The sequence below is a fragment of the Trichoderma gamsii genome (genome assembly GCF_001481775.2).
Source record: "Trichoderma gamsii strain T6085 chromosome Unknown Scaffold_16.2, whole genome shotgun sequence".
NCBI lineage: Eukaryota > Fungi > Ascomycota > Sordariomycetes > Hypocreales > Hypocreaceae > Trichoderma > Trichoderma gamsii.
In genome coordinates, this window is record NW_020171353.1 from 616,720 (window position 1) to 630,154 (window position 13,435).

The following is a 13,435-nucleotide window of genomic DNA, read 5'->3' on the forward strand; positions in this document are numbered from 1 at the left end:
GAGCATCGAAGGCGCCGAGCGTATAATTTCATATAGCAAACCTCATTGCCGTCCAACTCTCCATTTTGCCCAATTGGCCCATTCTCCAGCGCTCTACCGATCTCACATCTCCCTAACTCTCTTTCACAATGTTCCGACAAGCCATTGCCACCTCTTCCAGGGCGCTGCGCTCAACGCCGAGCATCGCCGCCAGCCGAGCTGTATTGCGGCCTCAGTTCCAGACTGCTGCTCCCGCCGTCTCAATAAGATCATTCCAGCCTGCCGCCAGCCGGTGGTACAGCGAATCCAAAGAGTCTACAGAGTCCAAGGAGGCTCCCAAGGCCGAGGAGAAGGCCGAGGCCAAAGAGGGAGAGAAGAACGGCGAGACTGACGCTGTCACTCAGCTGAAGAAGGATCTCGAGGCCAAGGATGCTGAGGCTCGTGACTGGAAGGTTCGTATATGATCCCTCAGAATCAATCTTACCCCCTTACTAACATTTCCCTACTACAGGACAAATGCCTTCGCACCGTCGCCGACTTCCGCAACCTCCAGGACCGCACAGCACGTGAGGTCAAATCCGCCCGCGACTTCGCCATCCAAAAGTTCGCAAAGGACCTCGTCGACAGCGTCGACAACCTCGACCGTGCCCTGTCTACCGTCTCCCAGGAGAAGCTCAAAGCCGAGAACAAGAACGAGGACCTCCAGGAGCTCGCCAACTTCTATGAGGGTCTCAAGATGACCGAGAACATCCTCATCCAGACACTGGCCAAACACGGCCTGGAGCGACTGGAGCCCGATGGCGTCAAGTTCAACCCCAACGAGCACGAGGCCACCTTCATGGCCCCTCAGCCCGGCAAGGAGGACAACACTGTCTTCTTTGTGCAGCAGAAGGGCTTCAAGCTCAACGGCCGTGTTCTGCGTGCTGCCAAGGTCGGCGTCGTTAAGAACGCTTAAGAAGTTAATATTTTGGAAAAAAAAAAAAAGAAATCTTCTCTCTCTATCTAAGCATCATCTTTCAAAGACACTCCAAATCGAAGACATAAAGAAGAAGAAAAACTCGACAAAAAAAGGATACCTAAAGAAGCGTGGATGGAAATGATCTGAAATAAAAATCATTGCAACGCCTCTTTCACCTGTACTATTACCGGAATTTTTGCGCTGGCTTGGCGTTGGGTCACGAAATCAAAAAATGTATAATGCTCCTCTCACGATGACGGTTTTTGAAAAGAAAGAAAAAACATGACAACATATTGCATGGTGGGTTCGGGAAAAGAACCTTGAGAAAGAGGGACGAAGGAAAAGGGTTACAATTGGGTTACACTCCAGAAAAGTTGGACACATGAATGTGAGACTGAAGAGGATGAAAAAGAGAGAGAATCATCTGTATGAACAGATATAACATACATGTATATACGACTTTGCGTCATCTAAGCGGCTATCTGGTGATGAGCCGCCCTCTAATCAACCGCTCCAAGCGGAACAATGCATACCTATGACATCCCAGAAATTTTTGTGACTTTGAATGATTCCTATTTCTACAATTACCATCCCACTCGGCCAAAAACGAAATCGATTTCTAAAACATCAACAGTCGTAACATTTGATGCTCGAATGACATGAAACACAAATGATTCCTCCTCTAATTTGATGCTTGCAGATTGCTGTACCGCCTTGGAGTTCCATTTCTTCTTTTCTTTTTTTAACATGCAATGACCGCCTCGCAACATTACATTCGCCTGTTGATAATAGAACATACAATTCTCCCCTAGTTATATGTTACACGCGTGAGACTGACTGGTGAGAAGTTACCCCATGCTCGCGTCTTTATTTTTTTGCTTTTCCTTTTGCAGTAGGCTTGCCCTTGGAGCGGCCCTTTGGCTTCACTTCCTCGCTGTCTTCGTCATCTGCGGTCTGGGCTTTCGCAGCCTTCTTTGATGGCTTCTTAGCCTTTGGTTGTTTGATGTATTTGTCCTTCTTGAAATCGATCTCGTCATCTTCTTCGGCATCTGGAGCCTCCAACACCTCAGCGTCATCTGCTTCTTCAATGGCTTCTTCCAAATCTGGCGCCTCCTTAGCGAGCTTCTTTGGAGCCAACACATTGCTAGCTTTGATGAATGGTAGTGGGTGATTCATAGAATTATATCTATATCCAGTAAGTAAAGAGAAAAAATCTACGATGGGACACGCAGTACTTACGTTCGAGTAAAGGCAGCTTTTGTCTTTGTTTCGATTTTGACATCTTCTTCCCTCATTGGACCAACTCCCAGCTCTTGAATGGCGTCAAAGTCCTCTCGGGTGAGATAGTAGCTGTCCATCAGGTCAATCACCTCTCCCACGGCTTCACTACCTTCTTTTTGCAGGCGATCAACTGTTTGGGACCACATCAGAGGCAGATACTCTTGTCGAACCTCGGTATGATCGCCAGATGATTTGAGTCGCATGTGAGAGTGAATTTCCCGAATATATCGACCCAGCTTCCCAGTTTTGCTGTGGTTTCCAAGCCATGAAGTGAAGTTAGATCCAATCAGCTGGCCAGCGATGAAGCTGGCAGGTCTTACAGTGCTGAAGATAGCATGTGTAGGCATCAAACTCCAGTGCTGCTGTGGCCCGTGGATCATACGATCCACTAAGTCACCATCACTGATGCTCTCCGCAGCTTGGTCAAAGAGCTCGAGTGCCTTTAAAGTGGCTTCTCGACCGGTGTATCCATTGCCACCCACGGCCATGGGTTTGGTGCGGAGGTAATTTTCCTGAATCATCAAGAAGCTAAACTCATGATCGTTGAAGTAGAGTTCAATCTTGTCATTGAGGGTCGCCTTGCTCGCGGGGGCAAAGAGTCCACCGCCAAGCATCTTCTGGCAGATGTCCCACGGCTTTAGGACGACATGCTTTTCCCATGCTTTAGACATGGCTTTGCTTTGATCAAAGCTCATCGATGATTGGTCAAGCTTCGCCGTGGAAATCATGTTAATGATCTGGCGGATATCCTTATTGCTTCCTTCAATGAGAGCGTCGACAACTGGCGGTGGCAGTTTAAGGCCTTCTCGGTGGCATATTGTCATGATGCGGGAGCGTACTTGGTCGACCGTCGGACGATTGAACCTAATATCAAACGCAGCATGGTCAAAGGGCTTCATCTTTGGCAATCTACGCTCGTTGCAGATCAGGATCAACGGCACCTCTGTCTTCCTGCAGAATTTGGCCAGAGCGCCAACTCCTCCGCGATCACCAGCCGACATGCCATCAACCTCATCCATAATGAGGACAATCTTCTTCTTGGCATTATCCACGGATTTGCCATCTCCGGCGAAGAATCCTAACAAAGACGTATTGTTCATGACATCGCTAACCCCAGCCTCGACGAGTTTCTTGCTTCGTGTATCACTAGCATTGCTCTCCAGGACATCGTAACCTTCGAGCTTGGCCGCCAAATGCGCCGCCGTGGTTTTTCCAATACCCGGAGGGCCAGATATAATGATAGCTCGCTCGCCTCCCATACCATCTCCTCCACGACGCTGGAAATTGTACTTTTTTGATTTTGGCCAGTTTCGAAGCCAGTTTTGAATCTTTTCCACCTGCGCCTTGTTGCCGCATATTTGGTTGAGCTGTGTCGGCGCATATTTGGAAGTGAGAAGCAAATCGGGTGCTCGTGCAGGTTGAGCCGCAGGGCTGCTCGTTGATCCTTGAGCTGCGGCCTTCTTCTTTGCTGCTTTCTCTGCTTCTCGCTTCTTTGCTTTCTCTTCCGCCTCCATTTCCGCAATCTGCTGCTTCACCTTTTCTTCTTCTGCCTTCTTCTTTTCTTGTGCTTTTTGAGCGCCCTTGCCTGTACCACCAAATGCCGGAAGTTTGCGAATCAGGTCGAAAAGGCCATGCTCATCAATGGTCTTGATACCATTTGCTTTGATCTTAGCTAACTTGCTGGGTCCAGCGTCGTCTCCGAGAACGACGAAGCTGGTTTTGCTACTGGGTTGGCCAGTAACTTTGCCGCCATATCGCTTAACCAGTGCCTGGCCCTCATCGCGGCCAATAGTCTGCAACACACCGGTGAAGACAAAGGTCAATCCACTGAGACACTCTTCCTCGCCTTCCGGTAGCTCGCCAGCAGGCTGAGCGGGTTGTGTAGAAGCATTACCGCCACTAGCGGCGGCCTTTCTCCAATCGAATTTCACGTTGGGGTCTTTAGGTGGTGGTGTCGGCGCTCTTACAGTAGCCACACTATCTAAGATGTTCTGGATATTCTCGTCCTCGGGCTCGTCTGCTTTCTTCGCTCTGGGTGCGCGTGGTTTGCTCGCTGTAGGTTTTTTCCGAGGTAGCTTTTCTTCCTCCTCTTCGTCCGATTCCTGCTCCGGGGACTTTCGCTTCTTTCCGGCCTTGGACGCTGGTTTGTCTGCAGAATTCTTTCCAGATGCAGCAGCTCGCCCTCGTGCTTTGGATGTTGGAACAACTTCGTCTTCAGATTCTTCCGATTCATATTCGTCATTTCCACCCTTTCTGCGGCCCTTAGCGTCAGCAGCGAATATGTCATCGGCATCCTCATCGCCATCTTCCATATATGCATCCCCATCATCGTGAACGGGGGCCGGTTTATACGAGGTCCTGGCTCTTTTGGACCGAGGGGCTACGTCTTCTTCCTCGTCTTCCTCCGGTGCAGCTACCTTTGCTGCAGGTTTCTTTCGCGGACTAGATCGAACAGGAACGTCAATTTCGACTGTGGATTTGGCGGCGCTTTTCTTGGGTGTTGGCGATGCTTTGGCCGCTTTAGAGTCTTTGGAAGAAGCGAAATAATCATCGGCAGATATGGCCACCCCTTTAGGCTCTGTCTCTCTGAATTGATGTTAGTGGATTTCAATCAAAATACAAAATAATGCAACAATACATACTTTTTTTTTGCCGGGGGCTTAGGCGCAGGTTTCCTCTCTCTGTAATCCGGTTAGTGGTGGGGCGTGAACCAGATGCGATACTGAGGCGGAGGCCAATATTACTCTGCAGCTTCATCCTCGCTATCTTCAACAACTTTCCGGCTCTCTATAAATTGGTAAGTATCAATTGAAGTCTCATGGTTCAGCAATACCTACTTCCTCGCTTGCCTTTGGCCGCTGGTGGCTCTGGTTTGGCGGCCGCAGGTTTTGGGGGGGCGGCCGCACCACCCTTTGGCGTGAAGAAGGCCCGAATATCAGGCATTGTATCTTCTTGCTCGGTATAAAAAGAAAACGATGAAAGAAAAACGAGATGGCAAAGAAGAGGAACAAATATAGCCCTACAAAGACCCTCTTTTGGTACAATCTGGGCGCTGTTGCCTGCCTGATCGCGGGTTTAGCGGCGTGCAGAGTGAAGGAGCAGCCTAGAAATTATTACAGTGACGTGCCACCTGCGGCGCAACGCGAAGCTGACGCGAGGTGCGTGACCTGAGCTTAATTAGCAGAAAATGTTTGGCCTGACATCTCAGGCCCCGCTTTGCGCCGGCGATTTTGGCGCTTGCCGTCTTGGGATTATTTTCAAGATATCGAGGCCCCAGCGGTGCGACAATCTCCAGACAAGCCTCGATCAGCAGCCAAAACCGACGCCATGAGGTCCAATGGCACTGCAGCATTGCTAAATGCCTTCCAGGGACTGAGAATTTCCGCATCCACGCCTTTGCGACAACTGAGGGCCCCCATCCAGCGCCAGTCCAAGGTCCTCGGCGCCGCTCAGCTGCTTCAGAATGGCAGAGCCTTTTCCACAAGCCCCGCCATGATGGGCACATGGCTCGAACCCAGCCTGAACCGAAAAAAGAAAATGGCCAAGGGCCGACCCCGAGTAGCGACTGGAGGGTCAACGAAGGGCACGACTGTCATTTGGGGCGACTACGGACTGCGAATGGTGGACCATCACCGAAGAATCAGCGCCAAGTCGCTAAAGATGGCAGAAGATACGATTAAAGTGCGACTTCGAGGAGAGAAATACCGCCTTTACAAGAGGAAATGCTGCAATGTTGGCGTTTACGTCAGCGGTAACGAGGTGCGAAGCGAATGTACGCTTGTTCGAGCGGCGGCAGCAAGCTAACTATTGAAATAGATGCGTATGGGAAAAGGAAAAGGTTCATTCGACCACTGGGCTACGAGAATGGCAGTCAGCCAAGTTTTGTTTGAGATCAAAGGCCGAATCCACGAGCAAATTGTTCGAGACGCCTTCCGGCTGGCTGGCAACAAGCTTCCAGGTAAGCAACCTCTTTCCTCTCTCTACTACAGGCTCAAAGCTAACTATAATGCAGGCCAGTGGGAATTTGTGAAGAAGGGAGATGCTCCTGTTGTTGGAATCACCAAGCTGGATGGTGTGACGCTGGAGGATCTGAAGAGACCCAGGAAGCAAGTTGTCCCTCAAGAGCTCCTTGAGGCATCGCCCTCTACAACAGCCACAGAGGCCGGAAGCCCATCGGCATCCTCTGGATCTTCATGAGTAGCGATAAAAAAAGATGATGACTTCCATGTACCATAGAAATCTTGTATATATGAAATAAAAGCCGACTGATGAAAGAATGAAAAGAGTGACGAGCATGCAGGCACAAAGATTGCAGAGCTCTAACCCCACCAAGCTCATAGTATCAGATACAAATGTGCATTCTAGATACTATAGAACTATCGATAATTAGCAATTGAAAATCAACAAAAGGTAGAGTGTTAGGAAGAAATTCATATTTTGGAACGCATTGATCTATACCAGACAGCTCAAATGGCTGCATCAATTCGATGTGGCATTCGTTCTGCGCTTTGGTCTGGTAAATGGCTAGGCAGTGGCTGGCAGGCAGCACCCCACTAAAGGTCTCGGTGCAGTCTATAGCACTTAACGCGACGACGCGTCTTCAATCTGTCAAAATCCTGAAGCTTCGCTGCAACCCATCAGCACATCAGCTCAATTACCGGCGCAATGGCTCTCATCGTCGACAAGCATCGCCCACGGTCCTTGGAGGCTCTTTCATACCATCAAGAGCTTTCAGACCGACTTCAGTCTCTCGTACGGCTCTCGTCCATGCCAATTGACATTCAACTTCACGATGACAAAGCTAACGCTCCCATTCATGCAGGCTCAGAGCGGCGACTTCCCGCATCTTCTAGTCTACGGCCCATCAGGAGCTGGAAAGAAAACAAGAATAGTGGCAACACTGAAAGAGCTGTTCGGCCCTGGTGTAGAGAAGATCAAGATCGACGCACGAGTATTCCAGACGTCCAGCAACCGAAAGCTGGAATTCAACATTGTCGCTTCGAACTACCACCTGGAAATCACGCCGTCCGACGTGGGGCAATATGATCGAGTTGTCGTGCAGGATCTCCTGAAAGAGGTGGCGCAGACGCAACAGGTAGACCAGTCCGCAAAGCAGCGATTCAAGGTCGTTGTCATCAACGAAGCAGACCACCTCACTAGAGATGCCCAGGCGGCGCTTCGTCGTACAATGGAAAAATACTCGCCAAACTTGCGTCTGATTCTTCTGGCAAATTCGACAGCGAATATCATTGCACCAATTCGTTCAAGAACGCTGCTTGTCAGAGTTGCTGCTCCGACGCACGAGGAAATCTGCGACGTGCTTGCGCAATCGGCAAAGAAGGAGAACTGGGAAGTCGTCAAAGGCCTGCATGAAAGAATAGCTGTGGAGAGTGGCAGAAATCTTCGTCGTGCATTGCTAATGTACGAGGCCGTCCATGCACAAAAGTAAGTGGGAGCCAGACAGCTTAACTGCTCCGTTTTCCTGCTCGTTGCTAACTCTGTACCGCAGTGAGAAAGTAACAGACACGACGCCTATCCCGCCTGCAGATTGGGAGGCACTAATCGGCCAGATCGCCAAGGAGATCATCGAGGAACACACCCCCGCAAGGATCTTGCAGGTGCGCGCCAAGCTATACGACCTACTCACGCACTGCATCCCGCCCACGACCATTCTCAAGACTCTCACTTTCAAGTTGCTGGGTCTCATTGACGATGGGCTGAAAGGAGAGGTCATCAAGTGGTCTGCCTTTTACGAGCACCGAATAAAGACTGGCACCAAGGTCATCTTTCATCTGGAAGCATTTGTGGCCAAATTTATGCGCATCTTAGAAATGTATCTGATGAGCATGGACATGTGATTCTCGCATCTGGTTATGGGGCGTTTGGAGTATTACAAAAATAGGTGAAAGGAAGGCTTTGTTTGGCCATCTTTTAAATGTTTACCACATTGTGTTGCGCATTGGTTGGAAGTATTTATTTGGTGAATGCAACCATTCATGACCTATTTTTTTGAAGCATAAACAACAAAATCTTTGACAAAAGGGCGCAATATCCAAATAAATAAAATATACTATCTACTTATGTAAACTCTCTCACAATCCAGCTCAAGATGGGACTACAAGCTAACAAGTCAATATCTCGGCACGGGTCAAGAAGAGACTTACTCTTACTACTGAAGCTGTGAGTGTATCGTTGATGGGTTATGAGTACTACGCCTCGCGTTATCGCGATATATACTAACGCGAATGAACTGAGCAGAACTCAAAGTCGCCCTCACAGCACAAGCAATGTCTAAGCACGATGAAGAAGATTTTGAGAACACCGGGCGTGACACATAGACTTTACAGGTGAGAGTTAATGAAGGCTCGATCGAAGATATCCGATTGTGTCTGCAGTTTTCGGCTCCTGAGGAAAGTAACGAAGGCTTATTGAAGAGCGCCAGTAGAGACATGCAACGACTCAGTCTCGGAGAAGCTGATAAAGGCTCATATGAAAGCGACGACCTGTATAGAGATGCAGATAAAAGCGTTTCTAGGACTATGCAAGGGTTAAATCGGCCCAGCTTCCAGCCCTCGCGGCGTCCGGATCACGGTTCGAGGTTCGAGTGTGGCCGGAAAGAAACCACGCATTACCAAAGATTTACTGCTAATAGCTGTGAAACCGAAGAGTATGGCGATGAACACATTGCGCAGATTGCTGCCGAGGCATTTGAAGGAGGTGATGGGGGCGATTTCGACTATATTGACGAAGAATCTGCTGCTGAAGATGAAGACGTCGGTGACGCCAGAATGCCCGGTGGCGCAGTGGTGTAGGATTGGCGTTGAGCATCTTGTGCAAAAGGATACTTATCTATATTCTGATCACCAACTCTTTTTTTTCTGTTACTTTTTTTCGGCTATCGCTGCAGTTGGAGTTACTTTTTGGAAGCATCAAAAGCAGCTTCCGCTTTATCTCTTATTCAAGCTTATCTTTCACTAAAGGATTAAAAAGCAAAAGACAAAGTAGAGTTTTCAGTCATCTCTACCTTATATAGTTACATAACATAAAACAAATAGATAGTATATATACAAGATAAGTAGATGCCTGCGGGAAGCTAACCTAGGGAATGCGCTGTTAAAAAGACCGTTGCATATAAACTCGCAAGTTTTCTATGGTAGGTTCGTACATACAAACTCGCAATTTTTCTAGGTTCGTGCATAAATAGAGATGTAATGTATTGCACCAACTTGTTTCTAATATATGCTCGCATATAAATTTGATAAGCAGTCACATTACACTCGCAATTCACCACAGGCGTCGCGAAGGTCTGAGATCATGCATATGAAGAGTATAAAGTAGTCTACTAAATCTTTTCTATATATTTTCATATTTAGAATTGCTAAATAGTTGAATTAGGCTTACAAAGGTCCACAGATTTCAGGGATTGCGCATTGAATCTGCACGAACATGTAAACTTGCGAAATATATAGGCTCTTATTTAGTCAAAAGGTCAGGGATTGTCTATTGAATATGCATGAACCTTGCAAACTTGCGAAATCCATAGGCTCTCATTGCTTGAATGAGTCAGGGGCTATATGTTAAATCTTCAAGAACCTTCCACACTCGAGGAACCTGCGGCAGCTTGTAAAGATGAAGTGTTCTACTAATTACTTTCTTTGCACATCGTTTCAAGAAGTGATAAAACGAATATATTGCGCTTTCAGAGGCCAGTCGAGGTCAGGTTGCTGTTTGAGTCTACACGAACCTCGCAAACTAGATGTCGCTGGGGGTCTCTTGGCGGTAAGCAACTATATATCTTTCATTGACAAGTGCACACGCAAATCTATATAAAATAATATTATATGGATAGTATCGTATTCCCTCGCAAAATTGGACTTTGGGTATGGAGCTACCGGGCCCACAGCCAAAGTCCAATTGTTGTTCCACTGTTCAACCTCGCAGATTGGACTTTGGCTGCGGATCCAAATAAGGAGATATGTATTTTGTAATAAGAAATATATAGGAAACGCATATGAAAAGGCATCAGAAGATATCTGGGGTCTTACAGACCCACGGCCAAAGTCCATTCTGCGAGGTTGAACAGTGAAGCAGCAGCCGTACTTTGGCTGTGGACCTGTTAGGATTGCAAGTAGCTTCTGTTGCCTTTTCATAGGCATTTTCTATGTGTATCTAACAAAAGGTATCTAGATAAGCAGCCATGTACCTTCTAGTGCCTTTTCATAGGCATTTGCGACAAAAAACACATAATTGCTTACCTAGATCGACAGCTAAAGTCGAGGTCCACAGCCAAGTCAAATCAACGAGAGATAGTCGAACCTCAACTCGACTTTGGCTGTGCGCTTCTTACAGCGCGACTCCAAAAACAACATCGCGATATACACAACCTATCCCAAAATACAAGAAAACTTTTTAGGCAGTATATAAACTTATTTTACTCGGTATAGAATAGCTACTTCACTGCAATCGTCACGCTACTGCGCTTCTCCTGTCCCACCGTTCTCACAAGTGTTTTGTGTAGGTACGGTAGCATGAGCAGCTAGCCCCACATTGTGACTGCTGCTAGGGAAATGATGCAACATTGCAAGTGTTTCAACAAAACTCTCTAGACCATGTAGTTGCTGGTGCATTTCTGGTTTCGGCTCCATCTCTTTTTTCTTCTCCTCATTCTGTTTTGATCTGGTTCAAGATCCTAAACCTCTTGTCTTTCGTCTTTGGATAAAGCCTCCTAGCTCCGATGAGATAGATTGAAAGCGGGTAACGCCAACCCGAGTGGTTTTGCTTTCGAAGAGTGGCTGTTGTGTAGCCAATATTGCGAATAAATATAAATCAGTACTCACATGTCAATGGAATTATCAAGAGAGGAGCTGGAATTCGAGTCAGGTCGTGTCGCATGAGACATATCCAATTGATTTTGCTACACCAGTTCCCGTCTGATTTATGAAGTCGCAGTGGTGCAACCCAAGTCAGGGCGGCGTAGGATAGCGCAGGCCATATGTTGCGCGTGAACCTGCATATAGCCTGGTGCTCTTCATTTATCTTCGGGACGTCTCGCCATTTAACCGGCTGTCTGCGAGGCTACCTTGGATGGGTACCTAGAGTCCACAAATGGTAGCCTGCGTTGAGCAAAGTATTCTCAACCTAACTTACATCACCAGCCTTTACCAGCCAATGCGGGAAAAAGACTTTCACGGGGACAACACCGCTCCAGGCCGCGCAGCAGATGGACCATCCAGGAAACGGCCACACCTTCGGCGAAACAGGCTACTTTTAATAACGCATAATCCGTACCGAATGGTTGGGTGCGTTGGTAGCAGCCTCTGCGTTGATTAGATTTTTGTAGGGTAACTGTTTCGCTGCAACAACGGAGTGGATGGGTGGAAGGAAGGGTAAAAGAGGGGCGGCGTCAGGCAGAGTAGCATCGAAGGATTTTAGAACCACCGCCTACCTATTTTTTGGCGCTGCTTATTATACAACATTGAGTTGATCTTCTATCTTCTGCGCAAAGCAGTTGTTCCCCCTTTCTGCGGATTCATTTCTCAGCACTCCGTACATGGTACTCAATCAAGCAACCCCCCCCGCGCGGATAACTCGGTACGGAGAACAGGAGATTTGTAGTTCTTAGGTACCTAAGGTACTAGTAGTTCTTAGTGACGTGCGAGGCAGCGGATATTGTACATCGGAGCCGGCACCCACCCAGACCCCCAATTTCTAGCAGGACCCGATTCAGTCACCCATGGACGCCGAAGAGAACCCTCGCTGAATTATAACGTGGCAGTCCATCGTAGCAGCACGGAACGGGCTCCATAGTCCAGTGTTACCCTAGCAATTGTCTTCCGTAGTGCCTAGATGGGGGGCTTCGCTTATTCACCGTGTCCGGGATGAATGCAGCTAGCATGAGCACATCGTGGGTAGCAATTTCAGCATCCGCGATAATTGGTGGTTGCCGACTCGAGAGCTGCAAACTCTCAGAACCCCGGTCATGGGTTCTGCATGATAGGACGGATCAAGCCAAGGAGGCGGCTTGCGGAGGGTTGTGACCACAGGATACTGTAAGAAGCCATGAGGCACAGGTAGATAGTATGAAATGTGAAATCAATGTCCATGTGCGGGCATGAGGGGAGAGAACAGATATCCCGAGGATAATTTGTCAGAATTGCTCAGAACATCAGAAAGCTCATCTCCATGGACTCTTCGGTTCGGGCGACAGGCGTTTGTCTCGCTGCTTGACAAGTGGGTGCGGCGCCGGCAACATGGCACAAGGCGATAAGAGCGCCGTACCAGGCATCTGAGCGGCCGAGCAGTTGCTGGCAAACGGTCGAACCCTGATGAGCCGCGCCCTTCCGACTTGTGGACGGCCACTGGGTCTTTTGGGTCTGTCTGACCCCTTTACGGAAGGGCCTCTGATTCTTGTTGGCCACGCGCTTCGGGGCAACGGAGGTGCTGCTGCTCCACCCGGCCCATCGGGGCAAGCGCCGTCTCGCAGGGCGAGAGGGAGGCCTTTGAGACACCAAAAGGACGAGACGTGGCGCTGCGGCGATGGATTCTAAGACGGCATAGGACATGACAAGCCCGCGCTAAAGGATTCCTGGGGAGGGAATTTGCGGGAGGATCAGCCTGGGGAAAGTCGGGGAAAGGAAAGCAAAACAGACTCTAGACGTCCCCGTGGGCATGCCGGCTGGCCATGGTCGAGATGGCCTCCCTTCTTTTTGTGGTCTCTCTCGCAACATCAAGCCTCTAGTCAGACCAGGGCATCACCTACTATAAACCACCACTGCTCAACATTGCTAAGTCACGTAGGTAACATTTACTAGTAGGCTACGAGGCAGATAGCAAATTCCTCATCATCATGATCCACTGCAACATGCTTGCAGCGATATTGAAAAGTAAGCCTGCAAAGCGCGGGAAATGGAGAATTTGTGGTCCTGGTATCGTGTACTCGCTCGTACAGACGACGGAGCCACGAAACTAAGATTGACGCTCCATACCTACTACAACGGCATGGGCTCCATAAGAATCACAGACGGAGGCCGGCTAGTGAGCGTCAAGGTCGGTAGCTATCCCAGAAGGCAAAATCCCTTGAGGCGGTAGCATCGCGAATCCAGACCCAAATGCGAGGACTATAAAGCAATTTGACCCCCCTCCACCCTCCGCCGCCTTTCCTTCTTCTCTTCCGCCTCCCTGTTGCTTGCTCTTTTCTTCACATCTCCAATCTGCGCC

General features: G+C 48.7%; 7 protein-coding genes across 7 annotated transcripts; 4 read left to right on the forward strand and 3 right to left on the reverse strand.

The window, feature by feature from the left end:
• Nucleotides 1–128: 128 nt before the first annotated feature.
• On the forward strand, nt 129–934 carry TGAM01_v205357 (hypothetical protein; the record flags this gene model as incomplete). Its single annotated transcript, XM_018807787.1, has 2 exons — nt 129–431; nt 491–934. 2 exons carry the CDS (start codon nt 129–131, stop codon nt 932–934), a joined length of 747 nt encoding a protein of 248 aa, XP_018658975.1.
• Nucleotides 935–1,804: 870 nt separating this feature from the next.
• Nucleotides 1,805–5,161, reverse strand: TGAM01_v205356 (replication factor C subunit 1; the record flags this gene model as incomplete). Its single annotated transcript, XM_018807788.1, has 5 exons — nt 1,805–2,123; nt 2,177–4,804; nt 4,861–4,899; nt 4,963–5,005; nt 5,056–5,161. 5 exons carry the CDS (start codon nt 5,159–5,161, stop codon nt 1,805–1,807), a joined length of 3,135 nt encoding a protein of 1,044 aa, XP_018658976.1.
• Nucleotides 5,162–5,545: 384 nt separating this feature from the next.
• Nucleotides 5,546–6,415, forward strand: TGAM01_v205358 (hypothetical protein; the record flags this gene model as incomplete). The annotated part of the gene is made up of 3 exons (XM_018807789.1): nt 5,546–5,977; nt 6,035–6,176; nt 6,231–6,415. 3 exons carry the CDS (start codon nt 5,546–5,548, stop codon nt 6,413–6,415), a joined length of 759 nt encoding a protein of 252 aa, XP_018658977.1.
• Nucleotides 6,416–6,883: 468 nt separating this feature from the next.
• TGAM01_v205359 (replication factor C subunit 5) lies at nt 6,884–8,076 on the forward strand (the record flags this gene model as incomplete). Its single annotated transcript, XM_018807790.1, has 3 exons — nt 6,884–6,970; nt 7,041–7,663; nt 7,728–8,076. The coding sequence occupies 3 exons, from the start codon at nt 6,884–6,886 to the stop codon at nt 8,074–8,076; spliced, it is 1,059 nt and encodes a 352-aa protein (XP_018658978.1).
• Nucleotides 8,077–8,667: 591 nt separating this feature from the next.
• On the forward strand, nt 8,668–9,030 carry TGAM01_v205360 (hypothetical protein; the record flags this gene model as incomplete). The annotated part of the gene is made up of 1 exon (XM_024549625.1): nt 8,668–9,030. One exon carries the CDS (start codon nt 8,668–8,670, stop codon nt 9,028–9,030), a length of 363 nt encoding a protein of 120 aa, XP_024405658.1.
• Nucleotides 9,031–10,005: 975 nt separating this feature from the next.
• On the reverse strand, nt 10,006–10,374 carry TGAM01_v205361 (hypothetical protein; the record flags this gene model as incomplete). The annotated part of the gene is made up of 1 exon (XM_024549626.1): nt 10,006–10,374. The coding sequence occupies one exon, from the start codon at nt 10,372–10,374 to the stop codon at nt 10,006–10,008; it is 369 nt and encodes a 122-aa protein (XP_024405659.1).
• A 2,001-nt stretch (nt 10,375–12,375) lies between these two features.
• TGAM01_v205362 (hypothetical protein) lies at nt 12,376–12,780 on the reverse strand (the record flags this gene model as incomplete). The annotated part of the gene is made up of 1 exon (XM_018807792.1): nt 12,376–12,780. The coding sequence occupies one exon, from the start codon at nt 12,778–12,780 to the stop codon at nt 12,376–12,378; it is 405 nt and encodes a 134-aa protein (XP_018658980.1).
• Between the last annotated feature and the right edge of the window lie 655 nt (nt 12,781–13,435).